The sequence below is a fragment of the Sphaeramia orbicularis genome, chromosome 5, assembly GCF_902148855.1.
Source record: "Sphaeramia orbicularis chromosome 5, fSphaOr1.1, whole genome shotgun sequence".
NCBI lineage: Eukaryota > Metazoa > Chordata > Actinopteri > Kurtiformes > Apogonidae > Sphaeramia > Sphaeramia orbicularis.
The window spans coordinates 43,580,709-43,602,710 of record NC_043961.1 but is presented as its reverse complement, the minus strand read 5'-3'; the positions used below and the strand labels follow the sequence as shown (position 1 = coordinate 43,602,710).

Here is a 22,002-nt window from a genome sequence, read left to right as displayed (position 1 = left end):
ATGTTAAGGGGGTCAAATGGCAGTCTAAAGTAGAAAAAGTATGAAAATAAACAAATTGTTATAAATCAATAACTGTACATTGTATCTCAAAAATTTTTGCATGTGAGAGTTGTGCTTAGTCCCGTGAATGCGTAGATATGTCACATGTGGGGAAAAACTCCAGTGAAAAATGAGTTCCAAACATGGCAACTTTGCGGGCTTCTAGAAAAAAAACTAAGACAGTTATGGAAAAAGTACGAGATCACTTTTTTGAGGAGGGTTCACTCTATCTTTTGGCGCTATTTAGAAGTCAATATGACAAACAGTGTTATCGGAGTTAGTTTTAAAAATTTTATATTGAAAGGCATATTGCGAACTTCCTGTTGGAGATAGCTCATAGGTGTCAGTGCGTGATTTGTTGGGCTCGATTAAACGAACGTTTTGGCGTTGGTTTCGTGTGTCTACGACATTCCTACTGGAAGTTTGCAATTTGAGCATTTTATTTTGAAAGGCAAATTCTGAACTTCCTGTTGGAGTTAGGTCATGAGTACTAGTGCGTGATTTTTCGGGCTTGATGAGATGAAAATTTTGGCGTTGGTTTCATGTTTCTACGACATTCCTAGTGGCCACTAGGGCCGTTTTTGTGTATGTAGGGGGCGCTACAGAGCTCATTTTGGCACCTATGGGGTTAATTTTTACATTTTATAAAATTTTTCGCCAGACCTGACATATGTGCCAAATTTGGTGAGTTTTTGAGCATGTTTAGGGGGTCAAAATCCAGTTCAAAAACACGGAAGTATAATAATACAAAAACGAACGAATAACAATAGGGCCTTGCTTGCAGGCAAGGCCTCTCACTGTGTGAGAGGGCCTTACCTTTCGGCTCGGTCCCTAATAATATAAAAACGAACGAATAACAATAGGGCCTTGCTTGCAGGCAAGGCCTCTCACTGTGTGAGAGGGCCTTACCTTTCGGCTCGGTCCCTAAAAATGAATACATTAAAATCGACTAAAATCTAAGGCTAATTTGTGTGGCTGTTGGAGGGACAATGCTCACAGCACAGAGAAGTGAGAGCAGATGGAGTTCAGACAACCGGCTGCATCAGAGCCAATATAACTCCCTTTTAAGTTTGATATATCACATTGGGTGACACTTCAAAAAGCAGATAATGATCAAACGGTAGACCCCGAGCACCTATTTAGGGGCTCAGGGCCACAGGCCCGAGCACCTATTGTTGTTGCTCGCACCTCGCGCCTCTTTCACATATTATTATTCTCCATCTTCCGGACACTTTTTGCCGATTAATTCAGCCTAATCCGCTGGGAGTAGCCCTGCAATTAATATATCAAAATGTGCGGTTTCATCAGGAATCGTGGACTATTACTCAAGGTGGAGATTCAATAATTTTTCACAGAGTTATGGGCAAAAAACATGCATAAAAAGTCCCATAGAAATGAATGGGGAGAGGAAAAAATCAGCCACAAAAATCCACTTGTTTCTGACTGCTACTGCTTCGCCATACTTTGACCTACAGACTTCATTTAAACTTTAAAACGCAGGCATTTTTGTCGTCTCCACAGAAATGTACATTGTTTGAGGATGAGGTTCACGGTTTTTGATAGATGGGTCTTAGAAAAGGGTCAGATTTGTCAGAAAACACCAAAACAGAGTGCGCATTCCTGGCATACCAATCTCATTAGAGTGTGAGAACGGCTGAAAATCACCTCAAAATTTGGTGGATAACTCGTCCTCCTGGCCAAACGATACATAGGAGGCAAATGATTCTTTCCAGAAATGTAGTCACAGTTCCTGGGCTTCAAATGAACCTAAGTTTGAAGACCTAGCTCTTTCTACAGTGAAATGGCAGGCAGTAGAATGAAGGCTTCCCCCTCCTCTTTCCCTATTCAAATCAATACAGATTGTGGTTTTCCTGATAAGTTGACTGTTTTTCCACTGCTGTAACTCTGACATTTCTCACAGTACAAGGAAGAAAAACACATCTGTGTGTTATTGAGCTCTTCGTGCCAGTCATGATCATTTTAGTTTTCACCTGTCTTGTACGGTTTTTCCGTAATGAGCAGATGTTTCGGTCCTATTCCACAGCTCTTTCTGCCTGTCTCTCTGCAGTCTGAGCACACTCCAAGTACACTCCCCCCTAACAGCCTGAACGTCACTGTGGCAACGACAGGTCATTAAGGGTCATTGGAGTCACATTACATTGGTGCAGGGGTAGAGGTAGAATTTAAGAAGGGGGGGCAGCTGTAAATACTGACTGAATGAAATGATACTAAATTAGACTGATGCTGCCATCTAGTGGTCCTGCATGGTAACTCGGTCATTTTTGGTCCGATCTCTGCCAGACTTGACCTGGTGTATGTTAGTACTTCCCTGAATGAAATAATACTGAATCTGGCTGAGCACTGCCACCTAGTGGTCCTGCACAGTAACTCGGTCATTTTTTTTCCGATCAGCACAAAACTTGACCTGGTTGATGTTGTTCCTGCCTCGAACAAAATGACACAGCGATATTGAATCCGATTTATAGCGCCATCTAGCGGTCCCAGAAATTTGCCTCAGCTGTGCGTCGCTTGGGCCTGGACGTGGACGCGACCTTGCGATCGCGAGCGGGACCTGTTGTCGTGAACGACCTCAGAATGGAACCGACAGCGTGCCCCGACCCCCGAGCCCCTCTCACGATTTCCGCGTGTGGAAATTGTCTAGTTTCTTGTTGTCAACACTTCATATCGGTGATGGTTAATTTTGAATTCTTGTGGCCCGTACTGGCCTGTATGATATAAAAACTGCGTCAGGCCGAGGCAGCCACCCACAACTTCCAGTATGCATTCTTGGAGGGGTGGGGCACCCCCCAAATACAATTGTAGGGGAAACACTGCATTTGTTTGTTCGGCGGTCTGATTCACTGTGACCGTTGGGTTCCTTTAGTTTCTTACAGTCCTGCTTAAGTTTCTTCAGCTTTTCTCATATTTGTTTAGGCATGTGTCTTACATTTAGCTCCGCCAGGTTGTTGGCTAATTTTACATATACTCAATCGTTTCGTGTCGTCAGAGTCCCTCTGAATTTCTTCTCTTTTGGTCCATTTTCCAAATTATCAAAAGACGAAGCTTGTGGAAATGAAATAAACAAAGTTTGCTGCCGCACAGTGGCTTAATGGCTGGTGAACGGAATGTGGAATGCTGCAAGTGTAGTCCACCAATCCGCGTTCTCCAGTACACAGCCCCACCCCTCAAGAATTCCAGATAATCTGATAAGTACTGCACTACCTCCTGACCAGGAACTTCTTCAGGGAAAGTTTGGGGGCGAGGGAAAGATTTTTACCTGGGTAATTTAGATGTAAATGCACAGGGGTTTTTCAAAGTTCTGGGTAATGCTCAAAGTTCCTGCAAAAGTTCCTGCAGTGGAAAAGGGCCTAATAAATGACTTCTCTGGAGACTTTGGCCTGAATTTGAAATAAAGTGAATTTCTCGACATTGTAATAATTATTTGACACAGCTTTTATGGATACAGAGGAGTTCTTTTAACCAGTAACATTAGGTGATTACAGAATAAAAAAGTTAATTTTAAATAAATGTGAATTATCTGTGACTCTGCAGAATCATGAAGTTTTCTTTGGTGTTTCCTTTCTGGTGTTTTTTTAATTGTTTGTATCTGTCTTCTGCAGGACTTCCATACAAAACCTTTGGCTACGTTAACATCAACATTTCAGATACTAATCTGAAGAAATGTAAGTGAAACAGCACAAAGTCTGTATCATTATGGAAGTCATTCAGTCATCAGTCAGGTATTAAAGCTGGACACACATCTGCTAAAACAGACCGGGGGGGGGGATAAGTTAGCTATTGAAATAGTGATTGGTTGCAACCTTATGGCATGACACCCTTTTAGGACATCGTTAACCATCCTTATTGACTTGATGCCCTAGTAGGATGTAGTTAATCATCCGTATTGACTTGACGCCCTGATAGGATAGTGGAGTTGGACACAGATTGAAGTGCTCTTTTAGATCTGAATTCTTAACTGTGTATATGTGTGCAGGTTTGACCACACTGAACAAATCCAAATGGAAAGGAGGAATTCTGAAGATAGAGCCTGCCAAGGAGAGTTTCTTACACAGGTACTGGACGTTCACCTCCACTTTGAACACAGTGTTTATTCAAGGAACGGGTCCAATGAGCCGAGCGCTGGTGTTTTTCTGTCAGATTAACGGTGGAGCGACAGGTGGAGGCCGAGCGGCAGCTTCATCCTCCATCTGTGGATGACACCAACAACCACCTGGTAGAGTCACTGAGCTCAGTCGGAGTCCAGAACTTCACCATGAAGGCAGCAGTTCCTGGAACACCGGTACCAGGACACGCAGTGAGTGGTTCTGACACCAACAGGGCCGACATAATAATAATAGTAATAATCCTGCACACGTTCCATGGACTCCGATATCTGGGCTTGGTAGGGCTAGGTAATATGGAAAAAAATCATGTCACAATAATTTTTTTCATGTCAGACGATATCGATATGCATCACGATATAAATCAAATGACTATTTTTGTCCACCTTAAATTTTCTGTTACTCATAAGTTAGTTGTGAAGACATCAGACGGTTATTTTTGATTTAAATATAATTTATTTTCTGTCAGAGGTTGAACATGACAGATGTGCTAAAGAAAATTATGCATGTAAATTCCACATATTGCATATTCATTATGGCAAATGTACTAACTGATGCAGATGTGCTATTTTGCACCTTTGAAAGATGCAACCCTTATTGCACACTGTTAGTAAATCAGTTTGTACATTTTTTTTGCGTGTGCAATGAGTTTGCACACGTTTTAATACATGCAAACCTTTGATAGATCCGGCCCTTTGTCTTTTAGGTATCCCCATTTTAAAAAAAGTCCAGTGGCGTGAGGTCTGGTGAACTTGCCAAACAGGTTTTCAAGTGTGTATACATTTTTTTAGGACACCCTGTATATATTTTCCCCTGTAAACATGTAAACAAACCCTTAGACAAATAAGCAAACAATACATAATTTGGTGACACGCTATATAGGCCCATTTAAATATAGTGATGTACCTCATATTAATAGGGATGCACTGATATGTGTATTGGGCATCGGCTGCGATATTCAGTGTATGTACTCGTATTTGTACTCGTAAAAGATATCCGATACAAATGCACCAATACCACTTATAGCCATGTGACATTCACAGTTAAGAGCAGCAGGTACAAGGCGGTGGAATAATTTGTAAGGAGTGTGGAGATTTTCAAAATAAATAACGGTGATAAAGGTAACGCTGACTGCAAATAACGTTAAAGACAGACAGATACGGATGCAGTGTTCTGTCCATCCTCTGCATACATTCCATCGATTTTCCAGGTGCTGGCAGATGCGTACCCAGAAGGAGAATACCACGGGGAGTACAGAGCGGTGCAGACCGCCGCCAGCCGAAGTGAAAACGAAACTTGGCGCTCATTTATCTTTTCTCTACCTGCTGAAGCTAAGCTTTTAAACCTTAATAGCAAAAAAAGTTGCAATATTAGAATCACGTTAGTGTTGCCTCTGTCGTCTCCATGTTTGTTATTACTGACTTTGTTCTCAAAAAACTTTACTCTTCTTCGTGGTATTTGTCCAGTATGGTTAATTCAGAGCAGCACCCCCTGGTGGATTAATTGATAAACGCTCATTCCAACACAATAAATGTCAGTAGCAGCACTTTGTTCCAGTCAGACTAATGACAACGACAATAAAGCACATTTACGAAAGGAACTAACAACTGGAATGGGATTAAGGGTATGTTTACACGGCAACACTCCGCAAAGATTTCTCCTTTGCGTTATAAAATCATTCCGCGTTAAGACGAAGCCGCTATGATAACGATCTGCGTTAACATGAGTCCGCGAGGACGGGTGAATACGCTGTAGTGGCCATGCCAGACCAGTAGCTGGCGATGTAGAGCTGTAGTGAAACAGTGGCGGTAAAACACACACCTGCGCACAAACGATTTCCGGTTTAGACAGCCTTTAAATGAGGAGAAGAAGAAGAAGAGGAGGAGGAGGCGGACAATACTATTTACAAACAACAATGGCGAGTGGCCGTACAAAGACGCAGGACTTCTTTGTCTGGACAGACGAGCTGAGCACAGTTAGCAGCACGTATGTTGTTCTGAAACCAGCCATTGTTGTTGTGGGTGTTCCTTCTTTTTCTGCAGCTTTATTGTGTCATAGAGGCTGGCAAACCAGCTTGGAGGCGCATTACCGCCACCAACTGGCCTGGAGTGGGTTAACTGGCGGTTGTTGGCTGCGCGCGCATGCGGTGACGTCATATTTTACCCCGGAACGCTCCGATTCGCGTTAACACGGAGCTGAAATGCGGAGCGTATCGATAACATTCCACCCTGGACCCTGGTATCAAAAGTTTCCGGATTCAGGCACTCTAGGCACCGTTTCCATGTTAACAGAAGGCTAATCCGCGATGAAATCTTCCCGGAGTCGACTGAATCCTACGCCGTGTAAACGGCCCCTAAGTACTTGTATCGGTACTCGGTATCAGCAAGTACTCAAATGTAAGTACTCATACTCAGTCTGGAAAAAAGTGGTATCAGTGTATCCCTACATATTATATTTTCTTGGTAATCAGTGTATGATATTTGTCCAATCTGAGTGGTGTAGTGTTTGCAGAAGGGGTTCACGGATCTGTGAAATAAATCTGGTGCCATTTCACTGAGTAGAAGCAAAGTTATTGAATTTTAAGTCTGTAGAAATTTTCCAGTTAGCACTGAGCAGACAGTCCCTAAACTCGCGCTCACTAACTGGCTCCACATTTGAGGTAATGCCATCTACTGATCATTAAGGACCATTTGTTTGGATGCAAACGGGGTTGTAGTTTCTTCTTTGTGTTACCAATGCTGCAAAGAGCCATAATTTGTATCTCAGTGATTACTGACCGATGATTTATTGAGCCGCAAAGTGTGAATCTGTGAATCTTTTGCCAATTTTACCATGGTGAGTGTGTTCTTCACATAGTCTACATGTATCTCCATATTGTATTGAAGACCCTGAACCCAAATGGTTCACACCCTATTTTTCAGTAACCCGGTCGTCCTAGTTCTCGGTCTCCTTTTCTCCTGAGGGAACATTCATCTCCTGCTGCAGCCCAAACATTAGCATGTATGCTGCGGTTGCTCTTCCATCTGTGCTGTGGGCATCAACCTAACTTGCCATGGCTCTAGCGTGATTGGTTTGGTGCAACGCCACTTAATTATGATTGGCTGTTCTTATGTCTGCCAAAACAGACGAATGAATTATTATTAAAATTATATCGAGAACGTTTCATATTTCTGTCAAAGTTATATCACGATATATATAGTTATCGTTTTATCGCCCCTCCCTAGGCTTTGGGATTTTTAGTGACTTTTCTGTCAACATTTTTGTTTTACACTCTGCATTTGAACACAAATATCTGTGTTTCAGTTTTCAGCTATTTCTATTTTGCATCATTCACAACATCAGGACCAATTAAATCATAAATTAACAGGACAAGAAAATGATGAAATTAACATAAAAACCAAAATAAGATGGAAGAAGGACAAGAACAGTTTACGAGGATAATAGCGACCCAAAAGGCAAATGGTGTAACAAGACAAAAGTAGTGTAAACCGTGAAAACCAATGTCATAGACAAAAATAATGTAACAAGATAGAAGACACATAACACTAAAAAGATGTAAAAGTTTTACAGTGTAAAAGCCTGAGGTGTAACAAGATGAAAAAGACATAAATTGTTTTTGTTCATCCCATTTTGAAAACAGCATAAACAACGTAGAACATAAAAAGAGCATCAAAGGTCTATTAGAATCAGATGTTTTGTGCTGGTTCTGTTTCAGGATTGGGTTGTGAGTAAATTTGGACGAGTTCTTCCAGTTCTGCAGCTCGGGGTTCGCAGAGGAAACCGAGCCCAAGTGGTTAAGTACGACCCGTCCAAATACTGCCACAACATCCGCAGTCTGGCCACGCCCACAGACACGCCCACTCCTGTGACCCAGCTCACCTGGGATGTCCATGGAGGGGATAATGACATCAGCAAGAAGAGGCAAGGCCAGTTTCCCCCATTTGAATATTCAGGACTCAAGAAGAGGCAGTCAGGTGCAGTCAATACCCATCATGCGCTGGGCTCAGCCAGGTAAGGGATGGGTTTATTACTGTTAAAATGGACAATAAAAAACACACAAAAAATTTATATATATCTATATATATATATATATAGATATATATATATACACACACACACACACACACACACTACTGGTCAAAAGTTTTAGAACACCCCAATTTTTCCAGTTTTGTATTGAAATTCAAGCAGTTCAAGTCCAATGAACAGCTTGAAATAGTACAAAGGTAAGCGGTGAACTGCCAGAGGTTGAAAAAAAAAAAAAAGGTAAGGTTAAACAAAACTGAAAAATAATGTACATTTCAGAATTATACAAAACGGCGAACAAGAAATGGGTTAACAACTTAAAGTAGTTCTGCAGCAGCTGAGGTTGATCAAGCCTCGAAAGTTGGTGCTACCAATTCCTACAGGTGTCCCAACGTTTCTTAATTACCTACAACCCCCTCTGTCTGCATAAAAGTAGTGTTGGAACACACGTTAGTGCCATACCGTTGTGAGCATTATTTGAACAGTATTGTACTGCAGAAAGTAGTGTGTTACTATAAAAATGGCGAGGAAAAGGCAATTAGAGAGACAGACCATCATAACCCTTAAAAATGTAGGTCTTTCCTACAGAGAAATTGCCAAGAAAGTCAAGGTGTCAGTAAGTACAGTTTCCTTCACCATCCAGAGGCACTCAGAAACAGGGGAAATGCTGACAGGATGAGGTCTGGTAGACCCAAAGTCACAGCAGAATCAGAAGACAAGTTTCTGAGAGTCAACAGCTTGCGTGATAGGCGACTCACAGGACAACAGCTTCTAGCACAGCTCAATAGTGGTCGTAGTAAGCAAGTCTCAGTTTCAACTGTGAAGAGAAGACTTCGAGTGGGAGGCTTAGGGGAATTAGTAAAGCATCTATAAGTTTCACTTTTACTCTGCGCTTTTACTCATTATGAGGTCCAGTTGTGATGCGTGAGTCTGGTGTTTTTTTTCAACCTGCGGGGCTTTTATGGAATCATTTGACCCACCCCAACCTGCCCTGCAGATAAGCTGACATTCTTTTGATCCAACCCAACCTGACCCATGAGTAACCTGCTTCACATCACTAACACACGGCATCGAACGCACCCCATATAATACCTGGACAGACCCGTCTATAAATGCGCTACAACAGTGGTAAACATGAGGTTCTAATTTGTCCCACAGTATGAATTTGGAAAGTGCAAAAAATATGCTAAAGTTATTAAGAGTCAAAGGTGTCATAGTTGTTTTAGTTCAGGTTCCACATTCAGCCCAATTGTAATCTCAAGTAAAATAATAGCATAATAACCTATAAATAGTGACTCCAAATTTAAATCAAAATTTTATAGTAAAAAGTCCTTATCGGATCGGTATTGGATCGGTATCGGCAAAACTAATCCCAAAAAAAGTCAGATCCAATCAGAAGCAAAAAAATCCAAATTGGGACGTCACTAATATAAAGCCAAAGTCTCCTTTTACTGATGGAGGTAAAACTCATACATACAGAGTATTAAAAGTATTCACACCCTGGGATGATTTCCTGCTTTATTACTTTCAAAAATGTGTATATTTTACGCCATATAATTTAACAAAGAACTTCGTACAGCGTAATTTAAATTCTTTAATACTATATGATTTAAGTGAAATAAAATGCATAAATATTCAGTCTTTCCAGCCAGACTGCACGTGAACACTGACATTTGAATAGAGATCAGGTATTAGCAGCTACTAATCATCCAAAAATCAGCCCAAATATCATCTAAAAATCACTTTTAAAAAATCATCCACAAATCATAAAAAAACATCATCCCAAAATCATCTCAGAAATCATCCCCAAAACGAACAATGTCACAGTATTGTCAATTGTTTTTGTTGAGGTTTTTCTGTGACCTTTGGGTCATTTTCTGGCTCTAAAATAATTCTTCTCCTGCAGAATGAATCAGATTTCCAGTAACAGTAACCGTGACAACACCAACAGCATGAATAAAAATCAGTGCATATTGTCATGTGACCTTCCTCAGGTCTCACCACACCCACCACCTCACCAGAGGATTTAAAGGCCCCACCTCCCACCGTCAGACTCGGGCACTTCCGGATGAAAACAGTGACTCGGGTGAGTCGTACGTTGTCATGGAGATAGTAGATCAGTAGAACCATTAAATGTCACTTTAATGTAGACAATGGTCAGTATGAAACACTCATCACTTAAATACAGTATTTGATGATATTAGACTTTGTGCATCATCTGTTTTCAACTCTGATTAAAAGACACATTTTTAAAGACTGCAAACTTATGAAGTGATGAATGAGACAATGTTTAACTCTAATCTGACACTGAATCACCTGGTTTTTAATGAACGGTTTATCCACAGACAAATCAGTATTAGATTATTTGAATATCTATTTATTATTTCAACTATAGTGTGTCTTTGCATTTTCCAGGTGATAAAGACTCTGACACTGAACTGAAAGACAAACAGAGTCTGTCAGAAAGGAACAGTGACAGGAGGAAGAAGATGAGGAAGGATGAAGGTCAGGAGGAGGAAGAGGAGGAGCAGGAGAAGGCGTTGCCTGAGAGACAAGGTTCTACCTCCTCCATGAAAGAGACGCTGAAAGAAAAAAACAGCATGAAAGGCAGAGTGTTGGCCGTTGTTGGACCTTCATCCTCAGAGGAAGAGGAGTCGACTGATTCTAGTTCAGACTCTGATTATTATGGGATGTTCTCCAATGCTGCCCGTTTGGAGATCTCTCTGTCTGATTTGCAGAAGATCACTGAAAACGCCATGCAGGAGTCTAAGACGACACCTTCCAACATTTTCAGTGAAGGGTGCAGGCTAAAGGAAGGCACCACACCAGAGGAGATCTTGGCTGCCATTTTAGAGGAGGACGGCAGCGACGACCAGCAGAGAAAGAGCAAGAGGAGAAAAGGGCGGAGCCACATGGTGAAGGCATTTCCCGCCTTCCAAGGAACAACAGCACTGGAGGAAACGATGGAAAAACAATCAGAGGGGACCAAAAAGGAAAACACAAGACCAGGGGAGGTGATGTCCAAAAGCATGGAGGAGGAGGAGGCGCATGAGGAGGGGGTGACGACCAATCAAACTTTAAAATCTTCTACAAAAGCTTCATCTTCATCATTTAAGTTTTCTGTTGAAGAAGGTGATGACATTGATGATGTCAAAGCTTCTCATACTGACTCATCCTCCGTTGACGAGAGGGAAGAGGAGCCTCCCCAGGCAATGGTGGAGGCGGAGCCTTCCCATCAGGCAATGGAGGAGGCAGAGCCTTCCCGTCAGGTGGTGGTGGTGGAGGCGGAGTTACAGTGCAGAGCTAATTTGAGGAGGTTGGCAGCTGTTCAACAGAGACAGAAAGAGGTTGAAGAAAACCGGAGGCTGATCCAAGGAGCACTGTCCAGCCTGGTACAAACACTGTCTCTTTTTGAAACCTTAACTGTAGGAATAAGTCCAGATGTCTCTAGGACATGTTTGTCCTGATTACATACATCACTGACACTGGGTTGTTCAGTAGTTTTCGAATTCATCTCAGTTAGGGCTGGGCGATATGGAAAAAAATCATACCACAATCATTTTTTTCATATCAGATGATATTGATATGTATCATGAAAAAAATCAAATGACTATTTTTGTCCAGCTTAAATTTTCTGTTACTCATAAGTTAGTTGTGAAGACATCAGGTGGTTAATTTTTATTTAAATATAGAGGTTGAACATGACAGATGTACTGAAGAACATTATATAACTATTTCAGATAAATAAAACAGGTACACATTGTGTGCGTTCCACTTTGTGTGGAAAGGCAATAACATGGATTAGTGTGTGTGTGTGTGTTTGTGTGTGTGTGTGTGTGTGTGTGTGTGTGTACAGGGTGTCCCATAAGTCTCCATACATAGGAAAAATAAACGTTTCTTGACATGAACCATTTTTATTTATATAATATGCTCTATATGACTGCCATTTTGTTGGGAACACATTTCAATGCGTGTCCTCCACTGCTGAAGAACTATAAAGAAGAAATATAAAGAAATACATGTTAGAACCATATGTATTATGTCTCCTATGTATGGAGACTTATGGGACACCCTGTATATGTATGTGTATATATATATATATATATATATATATGTATGTATGTGTGTGTGTGTGTATATATACACATATATATATATACCCAAACAGTTCCATCCTACTTTTCAGTAACCCGGTCATCCCAGTTCTCGGTCTCCTTTTCTCCTGAGGGAACATTCATCTCCCACTGCAGCTCAAACATTAGCATGTGTGCTGCAGCTGCTCTTCCGCCTGTGCTGTTGGCGTCAACCTAACTTGATGTGGCTCCAGTGTGATTGGTTCAGTGTGGCGATACTTAATTATGATTGGCTGGTCTTATGTCTGTCAAAACATGGACGAATGAATTCTGTGCAAATTATATCAAGTATGTCTCATATTTCTATTGAAGAAAGTTATATCATGATCTATATCATTATCGTTTTGTCACCCAGCCCTAACCTCAGTGTAGACGCATCATTGAACTAGGTATATGGAATTACATGGGTAACACCGATACCATCACCAGTTACACAGAACTACCCTTACACTACCCATAAACCACCCTTAGGGCGAAGACACACCAACCCGACTGCCGATCATCGCTAGAAAAGGTAGCTGGCTCATATCACCAACCTCGCCAGACTGCCTTACAACGTCCAACCACCGAAAATCAGGTTGGTGTGTCTTCGCCTTTAAACTACCCTTAAACCACAGCAGGACCAGTGGGTTGAGCTCATTGATCTGTATCAAGGGAATGATGTTGGTGTTCGTGGTAAACTGATCTGAAGCAGCACATGATTAGAAGAAACAGTTTTTAGTTTGAGTCTAGAGCCTTATGATGCTGTAACACAGATGTGAGTTCAAGTCCTGAGTTGTGTAGAATTACACTCCCAATAGAATCAGAAAATTAAAGTTATATTGATACCTGAATAAAGTTACTGTGGGTCTGAAGAGTTCTTTAAGCAGACACTTTCTATTCTGAATTTACTTTAACTTAAAAGAAAAAACTTTTTCGGTGAAAGAAAAGAGCACCATAACATGGGTATTAAAAGTTTTTATTTCTGTTTTTGTTCTGCATACATCTGCTGAGTTCAAATTGGATCATTCTGATCTCATTCAGGATCGACCACCAGCAGCGGCATCAGGTAGACACATCGTCTTCAACTCTGATGATGATGAAGAAGATGATGAAGACTGCACCTCTGATGTGGCTCCATTAGAGTTTAAGGATGATGAATCCAAAAAGAAGGTGTGTATGATGAAAATGTTCATCACGTTGAGGATTCCTGTCGACTGCAGCCTCAGTGTTCTGTTGTTTCTGATGAGTTCAGGTGAAGACGTCGACTCCTCAGCTCTTTGAGAACAATGAGAATGAAGAGGAGGATGAAGACCAGGACATCAGCAGGTTTGACATCAGGCCTCAGTTTGAAGGTCGAGGAGGACGGAAGGTGAGAGAACACACCTGTCACAGCATGAGTTCAACAAAAGACTTTTATATAGAACAGGAGAATGTGAATATATTCTCTGATAATGAAGTGATTCCATTTATTACAAATATCATTGGGACCATATTGCACTGTGAAATGAATTAAATATAAGTTGTCAATGATAATTCACTAACAAACTCCAACCCTAGGAGGAAATGATGCAATTTGAATTTGAATTAGTGCGGGAGATGGGAACATTGTTTTTAACTATTGTACAGATACAACACATTACAAATAAAAAAGCAGATTTCATATATTAAAAAAAACCATCATACCTTAATTGTGGAGGTTTGGGAACATATGCATTGAACAGACAAAGACTCGACACATTTACTTATCAAGCTACTCCACAAATACAGAATCCATGAGTGTTCACTAGAAGCCAAAGATAAATCAGACCATAAAGCTGTTTATTAGTGCTACATCTGAAAAACCAACCAGAAAGCACCGTCTAAGGTAGTGTTTCTCAACCACTGTGCTGCAGCACATAAGTGTGCCATGAAAAATCATCAGGTGTGCCATAGAAGATAATCCAAATTCACCTGATTAGTACTCGAAGCAAGTGGCGTGATATAGATAAGTGCGCACCAATGATCCACTCTACAACAACAGTTTCCCTTTGCAAAGTGAAAATGAAAGTGAACCGGCCCCAATGCGGAGCGTTCTGTTGCTATACCACACACACACATACACACACTAGTGATGCGCGGACCCGAGGATCAGGGTGGGGCAGGGGCCTGCCCCACCCTGATCCCGAAGCTGGGGTTCCATCCAAGGGTTTGCTGATGCACCCCTCTCAGCTTTCTTGTTCCAAAGATGTGGGGCACATCTTTCTTCAATTTCTGCAAGAATATTAGCTCTGTGTTCAACTAAACAGGCCCAGGTTTCACAATGAGTAGGTAAATTGAGACTAGATTTGCATTATATTTCAGCAAATATACTTTTTGTGACATTTTTGTTTGGCATGCCTTGTGATTTTTATAATGTAAAATATGTGCCATGGCTCTAAAATGTTGGGAAACACTAGTCTAAAGAACAGAACAGAAGGATGCTGGATGCAGAAGGATGTTGTCAGATGCTGGACCTCCTCCCTATAGGGAGAGAAAAGGAGGGGGCTAAGGACCCAGCCCTGTGGTGTAACAAGGGCAAATATAGAGAAACCGACTGAAAAGAAATGAGTAACTGGATGAAAAGATTAAAAAAACATTAAAGTACAAACAGCAATAATTTGAGATGTGATTAAAGGGATAATGAGAAGGGAGGGTCTCTGGGGTGCTGTTCAGGTGGGTGTATTCCGCTGGGTTCTCGGAGGCTGGGCATCACAGGCTGCACATGGGCGCTTGGGGGGGCTGTTGCCCCGCCAGCGCACGTGTTCGGTTTGCAGTGTTCAGCTTCTGGGGGGGTGGCGGGGAGCGCCTGCATGGGTGGTGTTCCAGGGGCCTTTTCTTCTCTTGCTGGGGGGGCGGGGTCATGGGTTTTGGGTGGCTGCGGGTGGCTGTACGTGGGTGTGTGTGCATATGTGGGTGTGTTTATGCATCTAGGTGTGTGTGTTGTGTAAGCATACGTGTAGGTGTGGGTCTGGGTGGGTGGAAAACCTAAACCGAACTACCACGCAACACCCAGCAGTAGAACCCCTCTCTGTTTGGTCCCCTCTCCTCACACACACACACACACGCACACATACACACACACACACACCAATGTACATGATGAATGTGTAATTTGTATCTGTTTTTGTCTTGTCTTACTTGTTGTCATGTCTAGCTCATGTTTTACATTTTCAACAGCAACCACTTAGCTGGCTTGTCCCACTGTCTTGTCTTATGTCTGTTTTGTCCCACTGTCTTGTCTTGTCCCTGTATACTTTCATCTATATGAGCCCTCCCTCTATGTATATGTATTAGGCCTGTAACGGTACACAAAATTTTCGGTTCAGTACATTTTCGGTTTTGAAAGCCACGGTTAATTTTTTTTTTTTTGGTTCGGTACGGGAAGAAAGAAAACCCCTCAAAATGTCTTTAATGCATGTATGTTTTTTGAACAATTTTAATTAATAATAATTATTATTAATTAATTATTATTAATAATTTTTGAACATTCTTCCACAAATTTCTGGAGACAACAGAATATAGAAAAACAGGAATAATATAATTCTGCTGCTATAAATCAAATAGAAAATAAAATATTACTAAATGTATTTTAAACATTAGTATTGCTCTTTTTCCTGAAAGGGAGTTTTGAACAAACAACAAAAATCAAAGTTCTGTCAGTTCACATTCTGCATAAAAATAACAACAACAAAAATCCACATGTAGTGCAACATTAAGAAGAGGGCAAACTGGTATTCTTTTTTAACAAACTGAAGAGCAACATTGACAAATAAATTAACCTAATTATTTATTCTAGGACAGCAAAAAAACTGTTTAGGACACTTTGTGTACTTGTGTGTGTGTGTGTGTGTGTGTGTGTGTGCGTGTGCGCAGGGTGCGACTTGTCAAAAACACAGAGGGGTTTTTTGTTTTGTTTTTTTTTTTGTCGGAGGCGCGCAGGAGGGTTGGTACATGGGGGTTCGGTCCATAACTAACGTAACTAACGCTGCCGCGAGACGAAAGTGAAACTTTACATCCTTTCAACTCCTTTCCAACTTCCAACTCCCGGGTTCTATTCCTGTATTATACAGCGTGTGTGTGTGTGTGTGTGTGTGTGTGTGTGTGTGTGTGTGTGTGTGCGTGCGTGCGTGTGTGCGTGCATGTGTGCGTGTGTGTGAGAGAGAGAGAGAGTTAGTGTCAGTGTTTTAGAACTACCGTAGTTCACAGGCGGCAAACAACGTTCATCTTCTCTTTCCTCCTTCCTTTCTCCTTTCTTCCTTTTCCTGTATTGTTCATCATTTGAGATCTAACAAACTGTATCAACTTCAGCCATCTTCTCCTTTTTTTCAGGAGGACAGCAGTAATAAGAGATTGTTTTACTTAAATCATTTCTGTTGTTACAACATGGGACTGCACTGGCCTGCACAGCACTGCACCATTTTACAACATTTTGAATATGACGTGATTGGACAAGGAAGTAACGTTTTAGAGTATGATGACGTAGCGACTGGCCATCCCCATATTGTACATGTCTTGTTTTTTGTGCAGCTGCTGGAGCTTCAGTCTCGCTTTGGGACAGACGAGCGTTTCCAGATGGACTCTCGCTTTGTGGAGGAGGATGAAGCTGAAGCGGCAGAGTCAGGTGGTTCACCCTGGTTGGGGTACACTTTAACATGCTTATGAGGTATAATCATATCTTTACAGAAAACAGCATAAGAGCTGGTGACATCCACCAGAGCGTCCAGATCATCCCCACAAGACTGAATAAAAACGTCCCAATCTGTACATTTAAAACATTCCTGCAGGGAGAGCACAGACTCCTCTGACCACATCTCAATGTCCTTAGTCCTTATTTTCTCTCGTTTTAAAACAGTCTTATAGGTGGGCAGGAGATGCACACAGTTGTGGTCAGCAGATCCCAAAGGAGGAAGAGGGAGGGATTTATAAGCATCCCTCACCGACCCGTAACACAGGTCCAATATTTTATCCCGTCTGGTTGAACAGGATATATACTGATAAAAGTTTTTCAGGGTTGTTTTAAGACAGACGTGGTTAAAATCACCCATTATAAAGTTGGGGGCGTCGGGGGAGAGGGACTGCAGCCTCTGCACTGCCTCTGCGATGGTACTGCAGGCAGAGGGGGGGTGAGCCCTCGGGTGAATGTAGACTGTAGTGATAAAAAGTTGAGGAAACTCACGGGGGTGGTAGAATGGGCGCAGTGAGACTGATAAAAGTTCTACATCTGGCGTGCAGATCCGCTCTCTGACAGTCACAGCACTACAGTGCCGTTTGTTCACGTACAAACACACTCCACATCCCTGGGTCTTCCACGTTACCTCTGAGTCCCGATCCAAACGAAATGGAGCTCCAAATCCGTCAACTGATAGGTCAACGTCCTGGTCCTGCTCCGTCAGCCACGTCTCTGTGAAGGCCATCACACCGCTGTCCCTGAAGTCCTTCTGGAACCTGCAGTTCCCCTGGAGTTTGTCCATCTTGTTCCTCAGGGAGCGGATGTTTCCCAGGATGACAGAGGGCAGAGGGGTCCGGCTGAGCGGCTGTCTCGTCAGGCGTACTTGGACTCCTCCGCGTCTCCCTCTTTTCCTCTTCCTCTTGTCCTTCGTTCTGTTAAAATCTCTCAATATAAAATATGGTAACTGTTGGGTGAGGTCTGTACCACCATCTGATAAGTTCAGCTGTATCAGTTCTTCTGGGGTGTAAACAGTCCTCAGCTGGCTCACAGCCCCACTCACCTCGCGGGTAGCAAACCAGCAAAGTAAAAGTCCAAACATTATGAAGTTAAAAGAATCCATGGCATTATCTCAACGTTAGTGGAACTTGGAGCACTTTAAAAACCACTCGACCAAAAAAAGTAAAACACAAGAGCACATAAAAACACTTAAAAAAGACAAACACAGGACGCCAAAACTCTCACTTGCTGCCGGTTGCTTGCTGCGTGTGCATGCGCCCCTTGCCCTTTTGAACAAAATCCTTTTTATGGGTTTTAATTTTTCCATTTGCCAATTTACACATATTTCCTTGCACTCAGAGTGCTTGGGGAACCTGGGGGAGAGGGGGCCCACTGGTCCCCGGGTTTTGATTTTTGTGTGTGTGTGTGTGTGTGTGTGTGTGTGTGTGTGTGTGTGTGTGTGTGTGTGTGTGTGTGTGTGTGGTTTTCCTTTTTCTATTTTCCAAGTAATGCAGTGAACATGGTGTGGGGTGTGGGGCCATTGAACACCTGAAAGGTACTTACCCTCCATAACTCAGAGCACCAAACCTGCAAGGACATAGAAAAAGAATTTCAACATCATGCATGAGCAAAAGGAAAATTAAATACATAAAAATCTAGGGGTTTATGAAATGCTTATCAGTGGGTAATAGTTTTGTTTATTTATTTATTTATTTATTTATTACAAATATGTTTATTGGGTCTTTTCCAAAACACCTGATTCAAATGTCAAGCAATGCAGAAATAAATAGGTGATGTAGAAATAAATAGAGGAAGAAAATACAAAAAGAAAGCAATACAGAAATAAATAGGTGATGCAGAAATAAATAGAGGAAGAAAATGTAAAAAGAAAGCAATGCAGAAATAAATAGGTGATGCAGAAATAAATAGAGGAAGAAAATGTATAAGGGGAATACTGATGAAAATGTAAATAGAAAGCAATGCAGAAATAAAGAGGTGACAGAAATAGAGGAAGAAAATGCAAAAGGGAATACTGAAGAAGTAAATATGACTATGAATAAAAAAATGACAATAAATTAATAAGATGTCAGATGAAAATAAAATATAGAAATAAACATGAAAGAGATAAACAAAATGTAAATAGAAAGCAACCCAGAAATAAATGCAGGGATAAAAATTAAATAAGGAAAAATATAAATAAGGACAAAATAGATAAATAAATGGTACAGATTAAAAAAGTAAAAATATAAATAAGGACAAAATAGATAAATAAATGGTACAGAAATTAACTTATCAAGCCATTTTTATATTTCTGTATATATTTTTTAATTTGGCAGGTTCAGTCCACCATAGATACCTACCTTTTATCCAGGCCCCTGGCTGTTTTATTATTTTTTTTTATTGGGCCTTTTCAAGGAGTGTTTTAAGATGTTTTTGACCCCAAATCAAGTCAAAAGACCTAATTCAGGCCCTCTCCCAAATCCCCCCTAGACCCCATTCTTGAACCCCAGACCAACTACCTAGATGGTATCCCGGTTGGGGCGTCTGTCGGTCTCATAGAACCCGTGGTGGTCACAACATTTGATGATGATAATTTATCCGGAAAATCCTGTGAACAGGACAGGCCGCAGATTCAATGTGGGGGTTTAAACACTTGACGTTATCCACCCCCCTCCACCACCTGATGAAGGAACAGACCAACTACTTGTATTTACAGGAAGAGGTCTGGGAGAGGAGGAGATAAAATACGAAGTAAGCCTCTGGAACAAAACAAGCCTCAGATCACAATATTGGTGAATATGGTCACAATGTTTGATACCTTCCTCCCCCCTTCACCACAGGAACAGACCAACTACCTGGGGGGGGGGGGGGGGTAATACATCAAAGAAAACCTGAAAAAGGAAAAAATAGAGACACATACAGTAGGACACAGGAGAGACAAGTTACATAATGCTACCATTTAATTAATAAAGTCCTGTGTAAAATGGCCATTGTACTGGAAGGGGTCAAAAACAAACTCCTCCCAGTAGAAGCAGAGGAATCTGCACATTTAATTAGGTAACAATTAACACAATCTACAAAGCCTGGATTGACAAACTCTAAGAATAATTGGGGTACAGAGATACCCAACGCCAGTCACTTCAATGCTTTTATTAATACTTACCTTTTAAGGAAAAAGGAAAAGGTCCAGCTTTTTACTCCCACACCACTAAAGGTGGAGAAACAAGCCTTCAGACACTGAACAATACTCATACCTAAGGGTCTAATAAGAAATACCGATTTGATGAAATTAGTGCTGCCACTAACAACAAATTTTCTGATTAATCTTTTACAAATTTTTTGATTAGTGGACTAATCTAAATTACTAATTAAAAAAAAAAAAAAAAACGGGGGAGGGAGGGAATGAAGGGGTGCGCACCGATCCGCAGACTGGGGGGGGACTTAAAACTTAAGACGCTTATAAGACAGGGCTCTCTCTCTGTCTTTCTCTCTCTGAGGTACAGCAGGTGCCAATGCCAGCATCGATTCCCCAGTTGCCGTGGCCAAAAATAAATAGGCAGTCAATAATAAAACGACACGTTGACTAATTTTCATGGTCGATTACATCAACTAAGCTGACTAATCGCAGCAGCACTACATGAAATCTATGGGGTCTTCTTTAAGATGAAAGGCCCAAACCCTAGGCTCTAATCTTAACCCTATCCCCTGACCCTATTCCCTAACTCTAACCTTATCCCCCAAGCCTTTCCCCTAACCCTAACCCTAAATCTTTCCCTTGACCTAACCACAACCCTGTCCCCTTTTATTTTGCCACAATTGACCGACCCAAACACTTGTAAAAAAGTGAACCCACCTACCCATCCTTTACTTACGTGAATACTCACCTTATACCAGAGATATTGGGATCATCAACCTACTCCATTTGTAAGGAGTCCTATGTGAAAACACGCCAAAAATGGTTGTGTGAGCCAGTGCATTCTTAAATAGATTCCCCTAATTTGACCCTAATCCAGTTGATTGTGTGGATTCAGACTGTAATTTATGTGTCTGTGCTGATGCAGAGCAGAAGACAGTGCTGACAGAGGAAAACCAGGCTCTGGACAAGGAAAAGAAGAAGAGCCTCTCCATCCTGAATGAGGTTCTCATCAATAGCCAAACCTACAGCAAGACAAGCATCAAGAGTAGCACCTTCAGGTGAGCAGAGTGAGGCTGGAAATGAAGGCACTGAAGTGGACATGAAATAAAACTGTGTGTTTGTTTGAAGGGATGTATCAGCGCTGCACTACGACCCCAGCAGAACAGAACATACTGCATTTGAGACCAGAACTGACCTGTCCAACAAAGACAGGTAAGAACAACAGTGTGGACTGTACATCCTCCTCTTGTGTCATAGGGTTAGGGATAGGGTATGGTTAGGGTTATGGGGCTAGGGTTAGCGGGTTAACCCAAACCCCTTCCCCAAGCTCCCCCGCAGGGCAAGGGGCATGGCCACAGAAAAGCAACCCCACCCCCTGCCCGTCCCTAGCTGTGTATGTGTAATGTGGTCCCCAGCCCCGAGGCCCCAGGCCCCAGGCCTAGGCCCTGGGCCAGCCAACCACTGGCTGTGGAACCAAGCCAATCGACCCGGGGTTACTGACCACGGGCAGCCAGCCTAGTGATGTGTGTGAATGTGAGCATGTGTATGTGGGTGGGTTAACATGAGGCTGGAGGGAAGCGGGGCCACTAACAGAGATCCAGTGGTGGGCTGACCCCAGCTCCCGAGCAACTCATAGAGAGCAGCCTTGACCCCAGGACCCACGCCCACCAGCAGCACAAAGTGACTTGTGACATTAATGAGTAATTTTACTTGTAGTGCAATTTATTCATATTGTGTCATACTTTTTCTTTTAGGTGAAGGATCTATAGTAATGATAGAATGAACCATAGAAAATCATCCTTCAGATGCATTGTTTGATTTCTCCTCTTGGGACTGGAGTCTTTGTAGGTTAAAATTGATCGTTAGATGTTTCATGGGTGC

The 22,002-nt window shown here is 41.9% G+C and overlaps 1 protein-coding gene across 2 annotated transcripts in view; it reads left to right on the top strand.

The window, feature by feature from the left end:
- nol8 (nucleolar protein 8) overlaps nucleotides 1–22,002 on the top strand; it is a 42,139-nt gene that overhangs the window by 13,479 nt on the left and 6,658 nt on the right. Inside the window, exons 4-14 of one of the 2 annotated variants that reach the window (XM_030133492.1) lie at nucleotides 3,660–3,722; nucleotides 4,034–4,112; nucleotides 4,198–4,354; nucleotides 7,876–8,171; nucleotides 10,181–10,272; nucleotides 10,602–11,578; nucleotides 13,343–13,471; nucleotides 13,554–13,670; nucleotides 16,847–16,940; nucleotides 21,017–21,179; nucleotides 21,250–21,333. In XM_030133492.1, the coding sequence (XP_029989352.1) occupies nucleotides 3,660–3,722; nucleotides 4,034–4,112; nucleotides 4,198–4,354; nucleotides 7,876–8,171; nucleotides 10,181–10,272; nucleotides 10,602–11,578; nucleotides 13,343–13,471; nucleotides 13,554–13,670; nucleotides 16,847–16,940; nucleotides 21,017–21,179; nucleotides 21,250–21,333 (2,251 nt within the window). The remainder of the gene's footprint in view (nucleotides 1–3,659; nucleotides 3,723–4,033; nucleotides 4,113–4,197; nucleotides 4,355–7,875; nucleotides 8,172–10,180; nucleotides 10,273–10,601; nucleotides 11,579–13,342; nucleotides 13,472–13,553; nucleotides 13,671–16,846; nucleotides 16,941–21,016; nucleotides 21,180–21,249; nucleotides 21,334–22,002) is intronic. The other variant, XM_030133493.1, reaches the window with a different exon arrangement.